The sequence below is a fragment of the Spinacia oleracea genome, chromosome 2, assembly GCF_020520425.1.
Source record: "Spinacia oleracea cultivar Varoflay chromosome 2, BTI_SOV_V1, whole genome shotgun sequence".
Taxonomy (NCBI): Eukaryota; Viridiplantae; Streptophyta; class Magnoliopsida; order Caryophyllales; family Amaranthaceae; genus Spinacia; species Spinacia oleracea.
The window spans coordinates 6,851,100-6,872,892 of NC_079488.1; the positions used below are offsets into that span (position 1 = coordinate 6,851,100).

Here is a 21,793-nt window from a genome sequence, read left to right on the forward strand (position 1 = left end):
ATGGTTACTGCCGATTATAAAAAGTGTACTCCCTCCGTCCCGGAATACTTGACCTGTTTTCCTTATCGGATCGTCCCTTAATACTTGACCTGTTTCTAAAAATGGAAATATTCTAACAATATTACATTATTTCTCACTCCACCTCTATTAACCCACCTACCCCCTACTCCATACAAAAATTAATTAAAAATTCAACCCCTACTCTCCCCCAACCCCACCTCTTAACCCACCTCCCACTAACTACATTAAAATAATAACCCACTATCAACTACTACCTATTCAATTAAATAAGTCAATTCAAGTCCCTTAAACTCTGTGCCGGTCAAACCGGGTCGAGTATTCCGGAACGGATGGAGTATATTTTAATTAGATACTAATAAACCATAAGAATAATTTCAACGCAACACAGCCAAATCGAAATAAATGTGAAATACCTACGACTTTGCGAGCTCACAGTTAAACCAAATACCAACGTTCAGAAATTCCTCAATTCTTCCATTCTTCCTCCTCAATTTAACGGTTTTCCCTTTTTACAAATCTAATCTACGAAATCAACAATCTGATTTCTTCAATTAGGTTAGTTCATCGAATTTATTTCTTCAATTTCAATATTTTCTTTGACTTTTTCTTCATTTTCTGTTATTTTGATTATTTTTATCGATTAATTCCTGCCATCTCTGTTGTCCAGCAGCATTAAATTCTCCCCTTTACCCTTTCGTTGCGAAAATTGGAAATAAATTGCATGAAATTAGAGAATTCATAACTTCCAGGTAAATTTTTAATTCATCTTTTATAATTTCCTTCTATTTTGGTTGGTTAATTGTTCAATTGTTTGTGATTAATGCCTTATTTTTCCTTGTCTTCAATATTTTTATAAAATTTCCTGCAAATTATTTGGTATTATTGGCATTTCTGAGGTTTTTGACTTATTTTTATTTAACTACGGAGTACTATATGTAATGAGTAGTTGAAATTGAGTGGAAAATTTCTGGAATTATCTAAAAACAGAATGATAGGTTTACCTAAAAATAGATGTTTTAGAGAATTCGGAATGATCAATCTACAAGAGTTTTAGAGAATTTGAAGGGTAATTGTTGTGATCATGCAAGGAATTGTTCTAATAATTAGAACTGTTCTATGGTCATAGATGTTTAGTGTTGGGTGATATAGTAAGTTGAGCTTTTCCACATCAAGCTTGACCTTGGCTTTGACGAATTGGAATTCGAGGGAAGAAGTGTTTTAGCTTAAGCAACTTGGTTAAGGTGAACCTATAGATGGTGTCTGTCTATTTGAGGATTTGTTGTTAGTTGTTACTAATAGAAAAGTAAAAAGATACCTGTTATTAGGGTTGGTTAGTTGCTGCCTTATGAGCCTCTCGGTCCTTTGCATTACTAAGGATTAGTTCGGTTTTTACTCGTCTCTTTGAAGTGGTGACTATGGTGGTATTACTGGTATATGATACCATTGGTCTATGGTGCAGCAGTCTGTCAAGTATGGCCTATCAGGTTATGTGCATTGCCTCGGGTTTTCAATCTTGTTTGAGGTTTTTTTGTGCAAAGAATTGTTGTTAATAAGGAATATACACTTGACTTATCTGCTAGTTCTTTTAGTGAGGATTTTCCTTTCTCATCTTTTGGAAAGCTAGCGTTTTCTCACCAAGTTCTATGTACTTTTGTCTATTCAGTATGAGATGAAAGACTAGAAGGGTTGTAATGATATGCTTTCCTATGAAGACGCTGCTTTAACATGCTGGAATTTCTTGTATAAGAATAAGGTAGAAAAAGAAAATTGGCACGGTGTAGGATGTCCCAAGGGTGTTTGTTGTTTAGTTTCAACTGTTTCAAGTTCATGTGTGTAGTTTGTTTCTTGTGGTTATATCTTATATGGCTTCAGATTGTTGTGAATTCTTTTTTTAGTTGAGTACAATTTTATTTGGAATTGACTCTTTGATATTTCAAGCTTACCATGTTAGTTTTGGCTTCTTCAAATATTACCCATTATCCCTCTATTCTCCTTATGCCTTCCTTACAAGAGTTCATAGTCTCTTCTTATCGATTAGTAAAATATTGGCACATGAGAGTTGCAAAACACTCCTTCCAATTTGCAGTGAATAGTAAAAGATTAACTTGTAATACTGCTTGTCTGCTGAAGTACTGGGTTTATGTTCTTAATTTAAGGGCTAAGGTGTTTATCTGTAACCTATAGGGCTGTAATACATGGGGTAGTTAAATAATCAATGCCTATGCTAGTAAGTAGTAACTTTATGCTTTTTATAGCACACAATTGGTGTTTTATATAGTCATCATGCATTGAGGTGCATGTACTCTCAGCTAACTCAACTCTTCACTATGCTTTAGAATTGCGTCGTTTCCTTACCTTGGTCTAGTTTTTGAGTGCCTGGACTGATTTCCAGTGAGGAATTTAGGAGTGGTGTTAGATTAGTGGCTTCATCCGTTGGTTTCCAGGCTGTAGTCTTGGGATCAAGTATCGATAAGAAGCATCTGTGTCCATACCTACCCAAAAAAAAAAGGAACGAAAAAATGTGCAGGTACTTAACAATTGTCTGCTCCTTTGACTGAAATAATGAAATTTTATTTTTTAGGTTTCATAAGGTAGTACGTGACATTTTCTGTCCCTATATTGATGTACATGTATTGTTAGTTGGAATGCTTTGTTCATTCAATATTTCCAGTGGCTAGATTTGTCTTCTACGAGTAATTGACTAGAATGGTGTGATGCTATAGAGGACATGAAGGCATTCCGCCGAGAATCTGCAATGCATCAAGTATAGATTAAGACGCACTTTAGGTAATACAAATAAGTTGGTTATTCTTAGCTTGAGAAGGAATGTAACTAGGAGGTATATATAGAGGAGGTCAGTGAGAGACTAAGAGGGGAGGTGAGGATGAAAATGATGAAAATTCTTTTTTTGATTTAGCTTTTTAGTGGGAGTGTCCAGAACTCGTAAGCCTGGGATTGTATGCCATATAGGCTCCTTTTGGTATGATGTAAAACGTTTTCAATCTATAATGATTTTCCATAGAAAACATTTTTCAAGGGAAAACACAATTCTAAACTAGTTTTCCTTTATTTGGTTCCTTAAAGGAAATTGGGAGAATATGGTGAAGATTGAGGGGAATAGGGGAGAGTGAGGTAAGGAGGAAAGGTGGAAAAGTGTTTTCCCTCCCTTTTAAATGGAAAATGTATTTGCACCTTTGAAGGAGTTATGGAAAATTGTTTTTCATCCCTTGTCAAACCAAACAACATAAAATGATTAAAAGGAGGAAAATCGTTTTCCGTGAAAACGTTTTACACCCTACCAAACGGAGTCATAGTGTATGCTTTAATCGCAGCACCCACAATCATGTCATGATATGTGGTTTAGTTTTATGCTGGCCGCCACCAACCTACCGCACCCTCCTCCTTTATCCGGGCTTGGGACCGGCAGTGAATCGCAGCACTCACAATCAGCTATCTAATTTTCCCTCAAGTCGTCTTCTTCATTTGTATACTCTGATTTTCAGTCCATTGTAGTATCTAGAATTTTTATTCCTTATATGCTAAGTGTTTTTGACTCATTATTGCATTCTTGTAGTATAATGGAGCTTTCCTTACTTCTATTGTTGCTTCAGTAGCGCTTCTCATATGTTTTTGAAAATGCAAGTAGTAATTAACAACCATAAAAAAATTGTGGCTATTTTGTTGATTAGATGTGATTTCTATGCTTTTTTTCTTCTTCTAGAAAGACAATATAAGAAAGCATGTGTTTTTTGTTGTATAAACATAGATGGCACCAAAGAGAAAAAGGAACTGTGAAGGTGGGGGAAAAGATTTGATTCGGGCTAACTGGTCCAAAGAAAATCTACACCTATTTTGTGATTTGTGTATCAAATATGCTGAAATGGGAAAGGGGAAAGGTGGTGCGATATGTCGAAGAATGCCATGGAAGACTCTAGAAGTAGAGTTTCGACTAAGGACGAACTTAGCTTATGAGAAAAACAAACTTAAAAACAAGTGGGATTGGATGAGAAGTAGATGGAGCCTTTGGAAAGCACTGAAAGGAGAAGAAACGGGATTAGGCTGGGATCATGAAAAAGGAACTATAAGCGCTAGTGAGGACTGGTGGAAGAAAAAGATTGAGGTTTGTGTTTTTTACCCTTACATATTACGTTACGTCACAGTTAGAAAATTAGATAATTCTTCCTCCGTTTTTTTACTATCGCACCATTTGCAATTTTACACTATTCACACAATTTATTTTTATCAAATTTTTTGTGATTTTATACATAATGAATTATATAGTCATGTGGTATCTTGTTAGATTCATCTTGATATATATTTTGGAAATATTAACTTTTTATAATTTTAGTTAATGCATAATAGTAAGAGATACTAATGACTAAAGTTTTGCATTGACAAACGCGAAACATCATCAAATTTTGCAATAATAATAATAATAAAAAAACAGAGGATGTAATTAAATTGATTTCAGCTTCTAGGAAAAAAAAAGTTGATTCCATTTACTTTCTTTATAGGAAAATATGCATTTCAAAGCATTTAAAGATGAAGGGATTGAACCCGAACTTGAAAACAAGATGGAACAACTATTTGGAGTTTTAGTTGATCAAAGAGTGCATAATAAGCCTAGTTCGGTTGTTGATTGTTCCCAACACGTCGAATGTGAGAAGGACACCGTTCCCGTCCCTTCTCCACCTCCGAGTTTGAATGTTGGTGATGCATCATATGAGTGCGATGATGAAATAAGTGAGAATAATGCCTTTGACCCGAACCAAGCTAATACGGAACAACAAGAACAACTTCGGAATGATCATCATAGTCCAATTCCTTCTCCCGTTCCTTTACGTTGTTGTGGACACGGGTTTGAGAATGACGCTTCTGAAAGTCAGAAGAGCTGTAAAACTGAACTTGTTGTTACTGAGAGGAATGTTAGGGTTATGGAGTTGATGAATAACGAAGCACGTAAATTGGTTGATTCTTCTCATACACTTGTTGAATCTATAGCGAAGTTAGTGTCAATTCCTGGTTTAATCCATGGTAGCCCTGAATTCTGTTTTGCTTGCACTTTGATCGAGGATCCACAAAAGAGGACGATTCTTCATGGAATACCGGATGATTACTCGAGACTTCAATGGATAAAGTTCTTGTACGGAGAGCATAGGAAAATATAAACACATCCATAATTCTTTTTTTTTTCTAATTAGTGTTAAGCAAATATGACATATATATAGACTGGTGAAGAATGAAATCCAGTATTGTTTTAGCTCAATTAAGAGCTGCAGTAGTTATGTTTACAATTAGCTCGTCTAAATTTTAGATTGTAAATCAGATGTAGAAGACTAATTTTCAGTATGTTCGTCTCACTTATAAAGTATAGTTTGATTGTCAAATGCAATTTAATTGAATTGCATTGTAAATAGTTCCATAGAGATTCTAATGTTGGTAAATGTCATGTTTAACAGTTTTATTTAACATATTTATGCAACGAATTGGTCAAATTGGCTAACAGCTAACCAGGGGCGGATCCAGGAATTTACAAATGGAGGTCCAAAAAAATAAATTTATGATTTGCTTTCTAATTTTTCATAGTTTCTTTTTTTATGGGGTTAAAGTTGAGAGTTAAGTAGTCGAAATATTAAAAGCACCATAATTAAATATGTAGAAGATTTATGTACTTTTTTTTTTTGGGTTTTCATAACAATAAAACTCTAAGACCTAGTCCAAATTGGAATAATGGCGCGATTTCAATTTAAAATGGAAAAAAGCGAGTTTTTCATCTTTGAAGGAGTTTTACTTCATTACAATAATTATCACTGAACAAATAACACACAAAGACACTAATAAAAAAAAAAGTAACATCGTTCTTAACGCTTATGGGGCGTTATGCTATTATATACGAATGAATTAGTTAAACCTCAAGTCTAAGAAACATGCAATTATAAGTCTATAAGTTTGTATTAGAATTTTCAATGTAAACAAGCTATGTAAGGTAGCTTAATAGGTTGGTTTAGGTTTGTTTGGTTGTTCTCTCTAGGTGGGGAGTCTTTCTAGAAGGGTTGCCTCTCTAGTTTTGGCAACTCACTCCTTGTTTTTGGTGTTTTGCTGGTTTTTTCAGCTTTGATAAATAAAAAAGTATAGAAAAAAAATATCAAAAAAAAAAAAAAAAGTAGAGTATAAACTAGAAATATATCTTATGAAAATTACAAAATCTTTATGAAAAAAAAATAACATTACTAGTGTTGAAAAGTAAAAGACAAAAAAGGGGAAAATAACATATTTAACATCCGTCTTTGGGAGGATTCAAACCTAGACAACTGTTCTAGCATAATGTTACAACAACCATTGTAAGTATATATCAATGTCATTAATGTAAGTTAATTAGACATAACGTAACTATTTTAAGTGCAATTATTTACCCCAACATCAATTTCACAGTTTTTTTTAAAAAAAAAATTGGGGTCCCTTTGGACCCCTACGGGCCTCTATAGGTCCGCCCCAGTAACACACTTGTGCATTCAGATAGGTGCTTATATTTTAGAGGGCTTGGTGGGTTGTGGTTGTGCGCCGGGCCAGAGGCCTGATCCGCCCGACCCATCATATGCATGAAGTCGTAGGTCCATCCCGTGCCACATTTTTTTTGGAAAAGCACGACACGGTTCGACCCGCCACGTCAAAACACGATAAATTAGTAATATTAGGTTTAGGCGCGACGACCCGGCATGGCAAGCGGGCCTGGCCCCCGTTTTGAAAATGCCTGGCTCGGCTTGTCACCACCCAATACAATACGGGCTTGATGTGGGCTCGGCCTGGCCCACAACCATCTTTAGGTTATATCGGCGGCATTTTTCATAACTATGTGAGATAGGACTCGGGTTCAGAACATGGGGGGGCATTTTCATAACTACACGAGATACGGAGATAGGACTCGGCCGCTCGGGTTTAGAACCCGAAAGGGACATCTTATTCTGTGTTCTTTACGGGGGGGACCCGGGGGCGGGGGCGTTGGCGTTAGGACCGTATGATGTAGACAATTCAGTACTGATAAAACCCTGTTACAATCTACAGTCATAAACATTTGTAAAACCAAAAAAGAAACTTCTGAAATACTTCTTGATTTAACTACTTGCTCATTTTCTGCAAATCCATTTTCTTCATAGTTATGCATGAATTAAGCATAGATGAGTAAAATAATTATCGCATAAATCGAATGATTTCAAGACTTGGGTGATGTACAAAGTGTATGCAATATAATGCACTCTTTAGATAATTCTGTAAGAAGAAGAGCAGTTGGACTCAGGAGATAGAACCATATTATGTGATTCATCAGCTACCAATGTAATTCAACCAACTACTCATATATACACCGAATTAAGCTGTGTGAATAAATTAGGCTTTGTTTGGTAGGGTGTAAAACAAAAAGAAAACTAGTATGGAATCTTGGAAAATGTTTTCCAGCGCTGAAAACGTTTTACACCAAACCAAACAAAGCCTTAGAGAAGAAAAAAAAATTCAAATATGTGTGAAGCTATACAGTCTTTGATGGGTTTGGGTTTAGTTCATCTTCTTCATCTTCTTCATCAGGCGTGTACAGAAGAAGCTAGACGCGATTTCCATTCTTGTATGGCGGTAAGCAAAGTCATGTTGGGAGTAAGATTAAAATGAGTCATTCTTTGTTTTGTCACTGGAGATATGTCATGCCTTTCTAGCCATGCTTCTATTGCTCTACGCTCGTATGTAAATCCGTCTGCTGCAACGTGTGGATCGTCCATGATTTCCTGCAACATTCATTATTCAGAAGAAGGATCAATGGATGCTCCGAAACATAATTTTTTTCCCATTTAGGGGTATCTGAGAAGTGAAGCTACAGTTAAGGTGCGTTCTATTCACATGATTTTCACTTTTTTTTATGAACTCATCTTATCTGAACTTATTTGAACTTATTAGAACTTATCATAACTTATCTTACTAATAAATTGTACCTGGGTAATCCTTATTTTTTGGATAACTTATCTTGTCTGAACATATTTTTCATGAAATAAGTGGAATTAAGGTGAATAGAACATATCCTTTAAGGGTGCTTTCATCCATATTTTTTCTTACCAAAATCATCAAAGCTTTTATTTCTACAAGTAATAAGTATTTGGACAATAGGAGGGTCTATCATCATCAAAATTTATTTTATAATAAAATGTTTTGGGTAATCCTTATTTTTCCTGAGTTTATTTGAATTTAACTGAACTTAAGGTGAGCAGAACAGAGCCTTAAATGGTGCTTTCATGCATATTTTCCTTATCAAAATCATCAAAGTATTTATTTCATACAAGAAAGAAAAAGTATTTGGAGAATGAAAACTCACATGAAGAATAGGGCAGAAGTAGTGGCTAGGTGCAAAAATGCTATTCCTTTCAACTTTCATGCTAGCATCAGCAACATCAGCAAGTTTCCTCAGAATTGGAAGAACACCAGTTTCAAGATCAGGTCTATCTCTGCATCTCAACTTACAACATTCCAATGCAAGCTTAGTCAATTCCTCTACTTCAGCACGTGGCCAATCTTTGATCGAATCATCTAGTATATAAGGCAATGATCCACTAGCAATCGCGTTCTCCATAACCAACAGAAGCCCATTTGGGCTTCGGGCTGTTAACAACTGAAGAAGTATTATCCCAAAAGAATACAGGTCTGATTTTGGTCTGACAGTACCTGTTCTTTGATATTCTGGGTCAATATAGTACAAAGTTCCTGCAAGTAAGGAGTTTCCAAACATGGTAACTGAATCTGGGATGTTGTCAGATACAAGTTTGGCTAACCCAACATCACTAATTTTGGTTACATAGTTTCTTCCTAAAAGGATGTTTCCTGGTTTGAGATCACGGTGTACAATTGGTTCAGGTTTTCTGCGGTGTAGGAACGCAAGACCACACGCGATTTCAAAGGCTATTCGGAATCTGGCAAACCAAGGGAGAGGCGGTCTTCCCTTTTGGCGGAAGATATGGTCTTCTAAGCTTCCGTTTTCCATGTACTCGTATACAAGGCAACCCATTTCGGAACATACTCCGAGTAGTAAGACTATGTTTGGATGACATAACTGGCTCAAGATTCTGATCTGCAGAAGATAAATGAACAACATGAGATCATTTAAATTAGAATGTTAGATGTTTCAGGGTGGGACTGGTAAATAGAAGATTGTGTATGCATAATTTGAAATTCAAAGGCATAATTTGAAGATATGAAATTGAGCCTGGACAACCCATGAAGAAGGTGGAAATGTGACCACTATTATCTCATACAAGTTCACTCTTTCTCTCCTTATTAACATCATCAATATAAATACCAAATAGACGTATCTTTCTGAGAAACTCCTTTTTCTTGTCAGCAGATTGTGTATGCATAAATAACTGAAGGGGGATATAATTTCGAGAAATACGAAAATGAGTCTGGACAAGTACACCCCATGAAGAAGGTGGAAATGCGGATCACTTATACGCCAGAAAGAGGATCTATTCCCAAACCAACCGCACTATGAGTAAATCTTTAGGCTTGTTCGCTTTGCCTAAACAGGTATGATTTTTCTAGTTTCTGTTATGTTCTGGTTTGTTATGAATGTGTGTTTTGTGTTTTTTCTGATCTGGTCTGATTTTTCTAGTCTAATCTAATAAGCAATAAGAATAAAGTGAAGAGAACCAAAACGTACCTCTCTGAGAAACTCCTCTTTTTTGTCAGCCGCGTCATGCTCAAGCACCTTTATCGCAACCGGTGTGTGATCAAGAGTACCTCTATATACTTTACCATAACCACCTTCACCAATAACCTTCTTCTCCGAAAGGTCATCTGTCGCCATTCGAATCTCATCTGGGGTGTACCTTCTGATTCTCCTTTCATTTGAGATGAGATTATCAACAACTTTTTGTCTCTCTTTGAGCTCTTTCAAAGCATTCACTTCTGCTATTTGCCTTTCATAAGATTCTTTAGCGAGCATATTCTTGGCTGCTTGGGCGTCTCTTTCGGCTTTTACAAGCTTCACTTTCTCTTGCTCGGCGATTTTCCTCATGGTTTCTTCTCGCTCTGTAGCAGCATTTACCTTTTCTGCTTCCACAACACATTCTGAAGAAAGAATTCGAACCTGTAATTTTACACAGCACATTTAGTCAATGGCTACTTGATATGTGCAACACCGAGATAATTCTACCTTATAAACCAAAATCGTACCTTCTTTTGAGCATGGACTAGATCTTGACAAGCTCGATTATACAAATCAAGGGTTGTTTGTAACTCTAATCGCAGTTGTTCTACGTCGTTATTCAAGTCAAACTGTAAGCAGTAATCAGTATGAGATAAGAGTGAGTATTTAGTAAGCAAATTCAGAACAATCTTGAAAATAGAAAGCTTCTGCATGTACAAAGACGAGGAAGTAATAAATAAATAGAAAAAAGATTATATATTTGGATATATTTTGTTTTACCATCTAAATAAATTAAAACTTGTTTTTTACCACCTAAAAAATGGAAAAATAGATGAAAATATTATGTAAGAGGCCGGTAATACTTCTCATATGTTCTATTTTTCCACGAAACAATGACTTATTTAACTCTTTTCTCTTCCTCCGATTATTTATCTTCCATGAATTTACATAATTTTTCACCACCATTAATTCATAAAATTGACAAAATTTAATGGAATTAAAGAGAGAAGGGTGAAAGAGATAAAGAAAATCACACAGGGAGCGTAAAATATTGGAGGGAAATTGAATTAGATAGCAATACATAAAGGTTTCATCTATTTTCTCGCTTTCAGGTGGCAAGAAACAAGTTTTGATTTTTTTAGATGGTAAAATACAAGTTTTGATTTTTTTTAGGTGGTAAAAAATAATTTTTCGATTTTTGTAGGTGGTAAAAAGTAATTTGTCCAAAATATTTTAATCAAAGTAGACAGGGAGTTTATTATAGTGGTGATCCCTAAAGCAAATGGTGGGGTAAAAAAGTTACTAAAAATAGAAGTGTGACTCCTAATAAAATACGTCCAAAAATGATAAATGTGACTCCTAATAAAATACGGCTGAAAATAGTAAGTGTGACTCCTAATAAAATACAGAGAAAGTATACTGCGAAGAATCACAACAAACGCACCTGTTCATAAGACACATGAGAATCAGGAACAGACATTTGCCCGACTGAAGAAAGATCTGTGTAAGCAGAAGTTGTGGAGGTAGGGCTAGTAATTCTTCGAGCATTAAAATCATTAACATTTGGGGCATCATGTACATCGGACGAAGATGTTGATTGACTGAAATCTGATATCTGTGACAATCCAGTGCTGCTTGGCTCAATCGAAGAAGAAGAATGTAAAGGTGTTTGCCCTGTTGTTAACACTATCGGAAGCTTATTGCAACCAGTTTCTGTTGATGCACTCTGTTCATCAGTTAACATTACTGCATGAAGGAGGATAACAGAAGGAGTAAGATCGACCAAGCATCATCATACATGAAAATGTAAAAATGAATAAGTATATGGGGAAGGTTTTCAATGCATTTTTTTGTGTGGTCTCAAATGAGGGTAATATGAGAAGTATTTTATGTTCAAATAAGGAAGCAAGACTATAATATAGGTAGTTTATTGCAACAAGTTTATGTTGGCACGGTATGTCCATCGATTAACATTACTGCTGGAGGATATAACAGAAGCAGTAAGATCACCCAAGCATCATCATATATACAAGAAAATGTAAATAGTTATAAATGGTAAATTTGTCAAAAACTATTTTATAAGATAGTTTTTAACAAATTTTCCTAGCTATAACGCAATTCAAATAAACATATACCGTTTGAGGTCATTGAACTGGCTACTTTTGTCTTAACTCTCCGTTTAGATACAACAAATATGTCACAAGTATCAGGTGCAGATTTCAACACGAGTTGTGGTATTCCGTGGCCTTTTAGCCTCCTGAAAATTTAAATGTTTGAAATGTTAGCTTAAAGAACTTACAGTTTTCATGCAGTTTAATTTAGAAGTTAGCAGCCGATGATAGTAAAATGACATCAAACTGCTATAACTCTGGACCTAAGTAATAAGCATATGATCAATGAACACTTTAATAATATCAAAATTTTACTCCCTCCGTCCCAGATTAGTTGTTACACTTTCTTTTTTCGTCCGTCCCAAATTAGTTGTTACACTTCTAAATAAGGAATTACCCCACAATTATTATATTGTCTCTCTCTTCCCACTAAATTTTTTTTGTCCCCACGCCCTTTCTCATTCAATTAAATAAATACCCCACTAACTCCTATCACATCCACTTTTTCAATAAAATAACAATTGATAACCAAAAAACCACTTATCACCTAAAACTTTGTGCAAAGGTAAGTGTAACGACTATTCTGGGACGGAGGGAGTATAATTTTTGCTACTGTATAATTAGAGATGCAAATAATACAGAATGTGCATTGACAAACAATATAAATTGGAACATCATTATGGAGCAGAGGGAGTACTTCAGAAGCCATATTTACCTCCAAAAGCGATTAAGTGATTCAGATCCCAGAACTAAGCTTCTGACACTCGACTTTCGTATATAATCCAGAAGTCCAACAGAAATACTGTCATACTCAAGCAGCAGGGTCTCAAACTCCATCTGAAACAATCGAGTTTTATAAGAACATCATTTTATTTATTATGTTTCCAATTACACCTGATTCATTACCTCCGATCTAAGCATATCCTAAATAAGCGTGGCAGCAAACAGTTCGAACATAAATTCTTATTTACATGGGGTGTACGTTAAACATTGTACACCAAAGTTAAAGTTGACGTAAAATGCTTAAAAGTTACACTTCTATATGTAAAGAATTTTCTATAAAGAATTGCTAAAAGATTTGATTGATGTAAAAAAAAAACGGAAGGATTTGTTGTAAAAATTAAAATTTGAAGTTGTAGGGAGGGACTTATGTGTTATCTACTTTTTAGTAATAAATGTTTTTATTTTAATAAAAAATATTTCTTCAAAATAACTAATAATGTATAAAATTAATCATTTAACACTTTAAAATGTTTATCTATTAACTTTTTTTTTGGTAATAATATAAAAATTAGAGAAAACTGAGTAAAAGTTAGAGAAAACTGAATAAAAGTTAGAGAAAATTGGGTAAAAGTTATGTTGATGCACAGTAAATTTGTTGTACATATTGTGCATGCAAAATCTTTTGCAATTCGAAATTGAAGAGGGAGAGTAGGGAATACTAACCTCCCCTGGTTTATAAAGTCTCTTATATTGTAGGAAGACTGCTTGAGCTTTTTCTCTGGCATCCTCCATATACTTTGCCACAACTTTTGTACCTAATTCTGTGATCGGTATGCTATTTCCAGCTATAACATCAACACGAAGGAAAATATTCAGCTACAATATACGGAGTACTACGTAACAACTTACTTACAGTATAATTAAGACTATTTTTTTTGCTTATTTCGAGCTTTTATTGAGAAAATAAAAATAGTATTGGTTGTATCTTACGTAAGTTATAACGAGTTCTACATAAAAAGAATCAGAAAGGATGAAACTCAAGTGCAGTACTCTAGGCATTAGTTGGCCTCAAATCCAGTTGTGCAAGAATCCTTTCAATCTATAAGCCTTTGATGAGTTTTAATTTACGAAAATGATATAGGTCGCAACATACAACCTTTAAGCCATGTCACAATGATGACATGACATACTTATGTGTCATGATTTAAATTGGAAACTAAAACATTTAACTTATATAACGTATTATACATAATACATGTTTCCAAAAAAAAGGTAGGAAAATTTTAATATTCTAATTTGTTTCTTTATTTATATCGATGCATAGTCTACGTGGCGCCTATATGTACTCCGACATGTAAGATTTCGATCGAAACTTGCAACCTTTATCATCCCCCATTAAATTTATCCGCGACTTTTGTGTCAGGCGGCCTGACAGCCACGCGCGTGTCAGACCACTTGCTTTGCCCACGCGCGCGTGACTACACGCGCTGTACAAAAGGAAAATACTTTTCTCTCTCCTCTATTTTTCATTTTATTTCCTGTCTCCTTCCTCATCTCCTCTGCGAACCTGTTCTCTCTGATTCCTCTCTCTCCTGTCTTCCCCAATTTGAAGAACACCTAAAACAAGATCTTAAGCAAAAGTATTGGGCGAATTCAGCGTTCTTCTCTCTCGATCGTCAAGCTCGCCGTTGATTTAGATTTTGATTTTAGGTTTTTGATTTTAGGTTTTTGATTTAGTTCTTTTATTTATGATTTGATTTAGGTTTATGATGTTCATTATTAACCTCGCAGCCGCTGCCCATCAAGAATTGCCACTGTCTGAGCTCCTCTCTTTTCAACCGGCGATCTTGCGGTATGACGGCGGTAGCACCATAATCAAAGGTTCAGTTTGCCTCTAACCTTGATTTTCTAGGTTTTGACCATTTTACTGGGTTGGAGCTGTAGTACGTGAAGCGGTGAAGGACTGAAGACATTCAAGTCTCACTGTAACTTAACTGTATGGTTGTGTTAAAATTCGAGCATTTTTTTTTGAGGTAGCTGGTGCTACTGATATGCCCTTGGCACTTAAGCAGCAATTCATTTTCTTTTTCTGGTGGATCCAATCTTATTCTTTTGTAATCTTTGAAGAACAATTGTTAAGTGTGATGATTTATTTTGCTATGATAGACTTCTAAAACTTTATTAAGTGTATTTTTTATTTATTTTATTAACAAAAGTAATGATTATTGATTATAGTTAAGACTAACTTTGTTTTAGTTACACTTTTATTATATTTAGTTATGAAATCAAATGGTTTAGCTAAATTATTTTTCGTTTTTTTATGCTTTTGTTACATTAGTTAAGTATAATATTGTTTTAGTTAACAAAAAGTTGCTTCTAGTTAGTAGTAGACTTGTCTTAGTTAAGAATTATTTTGTTTAGTTTAAGATTAATTTGTTTAGTTATGATTAAATGTTTGAGGTTTAGTTATAATTTTTTGAGATTTAGTTAAGATTATCTGAGTTTTAATAAGATTTTTGAAGTTTTAGTTACCATAAATAGATTTAATCTTAACTCAAACACAATAATTCTTAACTAAACCTAAGAAAATCTTAACTAAAACTCAGAATGCGTAACTAAAACTCAAAAATTCACGACACACCTTTAAAATGTAGGTAAAACTCAAAAACTTCTTAAGCTTTAACTAATATTCAAAAAATCCTAACTAATACTTCCAAAATCATAACTAAAACTCGGAAAATCTTAACTAAAACTAAGAAAATTTAACTAAAACTCAAAAATTTTATCTAAAACTCAAAAAGTTTTAACTAAAATTTAAAAAATTATGATGGCAAAAAAAAAAAATCACTTTGACAAAATAGGAATAACATGAGTCAAGACCCTTTTCCAAGGAAAGGATGGGTCAAGCCCAAAAATATTACATCAGCCCAATATAATATCACTTTAGGCGCTTGTGACCAAATAGTTATGTTGTTAATTTCAAATGCTTAACTAATTAGTTCGATTGATTAACTAATTGGTTCTATTACTTAACTAATTGGTTGCAGTGCTTAACAAATTGGTTCTATTGCTTAACTAATTGGTTTCGTTGCTTAACTAATTGAACTTCAGGCTTAACTAATTGGTTTCAGGCTTAACTAATTGGTTCTATTACTTAACTAATTGGTTCCAGTGCTTAACTAATTGGTTTCATTGCTTAACTAATTGGTTCAAATGCTTATATAATTGGCATTGCTTAACTATTTGGTTCTATTACTTAACTAATTGGTTTCATTGCTTAACTAATGGTTTCATTGCTTAACTAATTGGTTTCGTTGCTTAACTAATTGAACTTCATGCTTAACTAATTGGTTTCATTGCTTAACTAATTGGTTCTATTACTTAACTAATTGGTTTCATTGCTTAACTAATTGGTTCAAATGTTTAACTAATTAGTTCGATTGATTAACTAATTAATTCAAGTGCTTAACTAATTGGTTTCATTGCTTAACTAATTAATTCAAATGCTTAACTAATTATTTCTATTGATTAACTAATTAATTCAGGTGCTTAACTAATTGGTTTCATTGCTTAACTAATTGGTTCGATTGACTAACTAATTGGTTCTATTACTTAACTAATTGGTTGCAGTGCTTAACAAATTGGTTATGTTGCTTAACTAATTGGTTTCGTTGCTTAACTAATTGAACTTCAGGCTTAACTAATTGGTTCCATTTCTTAACTAATTGGTTCTATTACTTAACTAATTGGTTCCAGTGCTCAACTAATTGGTTTCGTTGCTTAACTAATTGAATTTCAGGCTTAACTAATTGGTTCCATTGCTTAACTAATTGGTTCTATTACTTAACTAATTGGTTGCAGTGCTTAACAAATTGGTTATGTTGCTTAACTAATTGGTTTCGTTGCTTAACTAATTGAACTTCAATGTTTAACTAATTGATTCCATTGCTTAACTAATTGGTTCTATTACTTAACTAATTGGTTCCAATGCTTAACTAATTGGTTATGTTGCTTAACTAATTGGTTCCGTTGCTTAATTAATTGAACTTCAGGCTTAACTAATTGGTTACATTGCTTAACTAATTGGTTCTATTACTTAACTAATTGGTTCCAGTGCTTAAATAATTGGTTTCATTGCTTAACTAATTGGTTCAAATGCTTAACTAATTAGTTCGATTGATTAACTAATTAATTCAAGTGCTTAACTAATTAGTTTCATTGCTTAACTAATTAGTTCAAATGCTTAACTAATTAGTTCGATTGATTAACAAATTAATTCTAGTGCTTAACTAATTGGTCTCATTGCTTAACTAATTGGTTCAAATGCTTAACTAATTAGTTCGATTGCTTAACTAATTGGTTCTATTACTTAACTAATTGGTTCCAGTGCTTAACTAATTGGTTCTGTTGCTTAACTAATTGGTTTCGTTGCTTAACTAACTGAATTTCAGGCTTAACTAATTGGTTCCATTGCTTAACTAATTGGTTCTATTACTTAACTAATTGGTTCTAGTTCTTAACTAATTGGTTCTGTTGCTTAACTAATTGGTTTCGTTGCTTAACTAATTGAATTTCAGGCTTAACTAATTGGTTCCATTGCTTAACTAGTTGGTTCTATTACTTAACTAATTGGTTCCAGTGCTTAACTAATTGGTTATGTTGCTTAACTAATTGGTTTCATTGCTTAACTAATTGGTTCGATTGATTACCTAATTGGTTCTATTACTTAACTAATTGGTTGCAGTGCTTAACAAATTGGTTATGTTGCTTAACTAATCGGTTTCGTTGCTTAACTAATTGAACATCAGGCTTAACTAATTGGTTCCATTTCTTAACTAATTGGTTCTATTACTTAACTAATTGGTTCCAGTGCTTAACTAATTGGTTTCGTTGCTTAACTAATTGAATTTCAGGCTTAACTAATTGGTTCCATTGCTTAACTAATTGGTTCTATTACTTAACTAATTGGTTTTGTTGCTTAACTAATTGAATTTCAGGCTTAACTAATTGGTTCCATTGCTTAACTAATTGGTTCTAGTGCTTAACTAATTGGTTCTGTTGCTTAACTAATTGGTTTCGTTGCTTAACTAATTGAATTTCAGGCTTAACTAATTGGTTCCATTGCTTAACTAATTGGTTCTATTACTTAACTAATTGGTTCCAGTGCTTAACTAATTGGTTATGTTGCTTAACTAATTGGTTCCGTTGCTTAACTAATTAAATTTCATGCTTAACTAATTGGTTCCATTGCTTAACTAATTTGTTCTATTACTGAACTAATTGGTTGCAGTGCTTAAAAATTGGTTCTGTTGCTTAACTAATTGGTTTCGTTGATTAATTAATTGGTTACATTGCTTAACTAATTGGTTCTATTACTTAACTAATTGGTTCCAGTGCTTAACTAATTGGTTTCGTTGCATAACTAATTGAATTCCACGCTTAAATAATTAGTTCTATTGCTTAACTAATTGGTTCTATTACTTAACAAATTGGTTCTAGTGCTTAAGTAATTGGTTTCATTGCTTAATTAATTGGTTTCGTTGCTTAACTAATTGAATTTCAGGCTTAACATGTACACTATTTATATCTCTAAACTTATTAGTTCCAGTGGTTAACTAATTAGTTCAATTGCATAACTAATTGGTTTCAGTGCTTAACTAATTAATTTCACTACTTAACTAATTGGTTTAATTGCTTAATTAATTAAATTTAGGAACAATTGACATTGACAGTCCCAACTATTGCCACTTCACTTTTAAAGGTCCTAACTTTTGATTATTCTAGAGTGGTCTCAACTTTAAGGTGTGTTATCCCAGAATGGTCCTTTAGTTAATTAAACTGTTAATTAAGTTGATTTAAGCATATCATACTATTCCATTTACTTCATTTAATTAAAAAATATGATTATTGCACAAGAGATATGAGTCTTAATTAAGTTATTTAGCACTTAATTTTAACTAAGGGACCATTTTTGGAAAGGACTCTCTATAGTTGGGACCACTCTGAGATAATCAAAAGTTGAGACCTTTTAAAGTAAATCGGCCATAGTTGGGACCAATAATATCAATTTTTCCTTAAATTTAAGCTTAACATATATTTTCAATGCGTCTGCAGCTGTTCTTCCATAGCCAACCATCAGTTCGATCTACAAAAGAGGATCTTCTCCGCGTGCCTCCTCAAGGAGAACCGCACCTACATTCCTTCGTCTCTGTTCAACGACCTCGCCGGAAAATTAACAAAATTAATCAAAAAATCAAAAACCTAAAAGCAATAAAACTTGAAGTGAAGAAAGAGTGAGGCAGCCAAAAATCTAAACCGCGGAAGGCGACGACGGCAAGGACGTAGACTTCTCCTCCATGTCTTTCCTTCGCCGCGATGCTCACTGCTTCCCTATCCCGTCGGCACCAGATTCTTTCGATGCCGAAACACCTACGGCAAGAGATCCGCCCAAACTCGCCGCCTCTAATCCCTGCGGCTCACCGGAGATCGTGACGGAAATTAGGAGGAGAAAGAGGATGGAAGTTGTCGGACGCCATGGAAGGAAGGAGAGAGAGAGAGAGAGGCGGAAGGAGAGAGAAAGTTAACGTTTGAGGTGAGAGAAACAGAAATGAGAAAAAATGAGTTGCAAAGCAGATTTTTATGCGCGACCCGGTAAAACAATCCGCGACCCGCGAACTGACCCGCGACACACCCATGGGTTGGCTGGTCTGACGGTCAGGCGGACTTTTATAAAAGTTTGTATAAATTTATACTCTCTTTGAATTTTACTATTCGCCATATTTTTCTTTTTGTAGTCGTCCCTTTATATTTGCTCCGTTATTAGTGTTTATAATGCATGTAAATTTTTTTTTGTTTTTACTGGCAACACATTCATCCAAGTATTTTTCCTTTTTCACTCTTCTTAAAATGGTATTGATTGTCTTTCCTCGCCAATTCTACGAAAAATAAAGCCAATGAGGTATTGGTCTGATGGTAAAACGTACTCCGTAAAAACTAAATTCTGTGTATGATAGGTAATTTGTTATGTCGATCATTTGGGTCATTCGGACAAAAAAAAAACTTATCAATTTGTGTTTGTCCATAAATTCTGAAAATGATCAAATACAAATTTAATTTATGGGCAATACTTATTTTCTATATGAAAACCAATAATAAATATAGTATAATAATATTAATAAAATCAAGTATTTCATTTCCATAGTTTCATAAGAAGAGAGAAAAAAGATGAGAGGCATTACATGGAGTAGGGATATGGGTGATGGTAGGAATGACATGAACTAGTACAAAGTGTTCAGCTTGTGATGCCAGATTCTCCACCGCCCACCTAACCGCGCGTTTGCTACCATTTCCCGAACCGTTCCCACCGATATCCACCGCCACCGCTATCGTGGTCATCGCCTCCACGGACGGGCGGCCGGTCAGAAAAATATGGTGGTTCTGTTTTATTAGGGGATGACCTTGTAAGAGCTCACTCTTCCAATTCCAATTCCAATTCCAAATGCAATGAACGACTTTTGTTTAGAGATGGAAATGAGGGGAAGAGACGGGCACGTAATAATGCATAAAGGATCGTTTGACTTTTTGAGAAATGGACATGTATATCACCCAAAAAAAAACTATGATTTGAAGAAAGAGTTTGGGATTTTATATATGATCTCGTGGTTCTTTACCATTTTTATTTCAATAATCAACACCAAGTCTTAGCTGAGGAAATAACATAAAGTTGACTCAAATGATAAGTAATTTTATATCGTTTAAGGAAGGTCTCGGAGGCAAACTTCGTCGTATGCAGAAATTCTTGTTGGAAGATTCACCACCCATAAGTAAGGTGAGCAACACAGATCGAATCCGGGGTATAGTCGGAGATAAGTTCCGATGAACCAGATGTGCTATGCGTAAAAAAGTCTTAGCTTGAGAGACATTTATCTATAATTCATATTCCTTCGTGTTTATTAAATTGCAACGATTTGACAAGTACTACAATCGTTTTCTAATGAAAACCAGGGGAAGTGTTAAATCCTTAGAACTTTTTATTATTTCAAGAAAATCCACATTTTTTCAAAATTGATTTTCTTGAATGAAGTGAATTCTTCCCTAAATTTATCATTTCCGAAAACCAGAACTGCGCAACTTGCGCATAAAGACAAAGTGTGTAGATTGAACACAAACATAAGAAATAAACTCATTTAACTCTAGACTTTCTCATAAGTTTGAAATGAATTACGTACTCGATCCGTACTTCCGTAGTACTTTCATGGAAAGAAATAAGGTTCATTCATGGAAATTCGTTAAGGGTGTGTTATCATCAACTTATATGGAATTATTTGAACTTATTGTATTTGTTTGAAAAAATGTTGCTAAATACGTTATTAAAGTTATTATGTTATGTTCAACTTATTTTCACTTATCTATACTTCATATAAAAGGGAATAGGGGGTTTGGGCTTAAAGGGTATTGGCACAGTGAAGTCTTTTTCAATAATTCCTTCCGTATCCCCTTTTTTTTCTTTTTTTTTTCTTTTCCTTTTTTTTTAATCGATCCGCGATTTTCCTTAACTGGACATTCACACACAACGACATACATTGAGTATATATGGAACACCTGTCAACTAAAGGGTTAGTCTAATACGAAATATTAGTTTTTTTATATCTCTCCGTTTCCCTCTCTTCTACGGTAAATCTTAGTTTCACTAAAAACAAACACTCCATCCATTTCATATTGTTTAAATCTGTTTCTGTTATGGGGTGATTTATACAAATTTTATTCGCTCCTAATTATTTGATTTTTAACAATCTCGTCAGAAAAAATTACAAACACCTTTTACTATCTTACTTCATTTTCTAACAATATTTACACCTCATCCTTTTTTTTAATTTTTTTATTTCAGGTTATCCACATTTTTTTACATTCACTCACCTTCTTACGCTATATATCCTATATTTTCCAAAATTTTCTACACATGCTTACTTTTCTCAAACTTTCCTTGAAACAAGAGTCTACAAAAGCGAGTAGAATAAATATTGTGAAACGAAGGGAGTATGAGTAAGCATTTTAAGTGGTTTATCAATTTAAATTAAATTAGCACGGTATAGTTTGTTATACTTCCCGTTCTTTTTTAGTTCCCCGTTTTTTTTTTTTATTATTTGCACCATTTTTACTTTATGGAAGTTGCATATTAATTGCACCATTTCCTTTTATGGTACATTTTCACAATCTTTTTGGTGTGTTTGAACTAAACACCTATTTTACCCTTACTCAC

At 34.0% G+C, this 21,793-nt stretch overlaps 2 protein-coding genes and 1 long non-coding RNA gene across 4 annotated transcripts; 2 read left to right on the plus strand and 1 right to left on the minus strand.

Moving 5' to 3' along the window:
* Nucleotides 1-388: 388 nt before the first annotated feature.
* LOC110791413 (L10-interacting MYB domain-containing protein) lies at nt 389-5,441 on the plus strand. Of its 2 annotated transcripts, none has more exons than XM_021996154.2 (4): nt 389-576; nt 689-770; nt 3,788-4,141; nt 4,536-5,441. In XM_021996154.2, exons 3-4 carry the CDS (start codon nt 3,788-3,790, stop codon nt 5,187-5,189), a joined length of 1,008 nt encoding a protein of 335 aa, XP_021851846.1. In that variant the 5' UTR covers nt 389-576; nt 689-770; the 3' UTR covers nt 5,190-5,441. The 2 variants fall into 2 exon arrangements, with proteins under 2 accessions (XP_021851846.1, XP_021851845.1); XM_021996153.2 differs by having other exon boundaries at nt 692-770.
* Nucleotides 5,442-7,197: 1,756 nt separating this feature from the next.
* LOC110791411 (U-box domain-containing protein 34) lies at nt 7,198-20,155 on the minus strand. Its single transcript, XM_021996152.2, has 9 exons — nt 19,773-20,155; nt 13,258-13,379; nt 12,527-12,648; nt 11,836-11,957; nt 11,145-11,446; nt 10,228-10,329; nt 9,713-10,141; nt 8,375-9,124; nt 7,198-7,793 (listed from the first exon to the last, which is right to left on the minus strand). The coding sequence occupies exons 1-9, from the start codon at nt 19,927-19,929 to the stop codon at nt 7,596-7,598; spliced, it is 2,304 nt and encodes a 767-aa protein (XP_021851844.2). The 5' UTR covers nt 19,930-20,155; the 3' UTR covers nt 7,198-7,595.
* LOC130467737 (uncharacterized) lies at nt 13,425-14,773 on the plus strand. The gene is made up of 2 exons (XR_008927453.1): nt 13,425-14,244; nt 14,326-14,773. It is a non-coding gene; the product is annotated as an uncharacterized lncRNA (long non-coding RNA).
* Nucleotides 20,156-21,793: the final 1,638 nt, after the last annotated feature.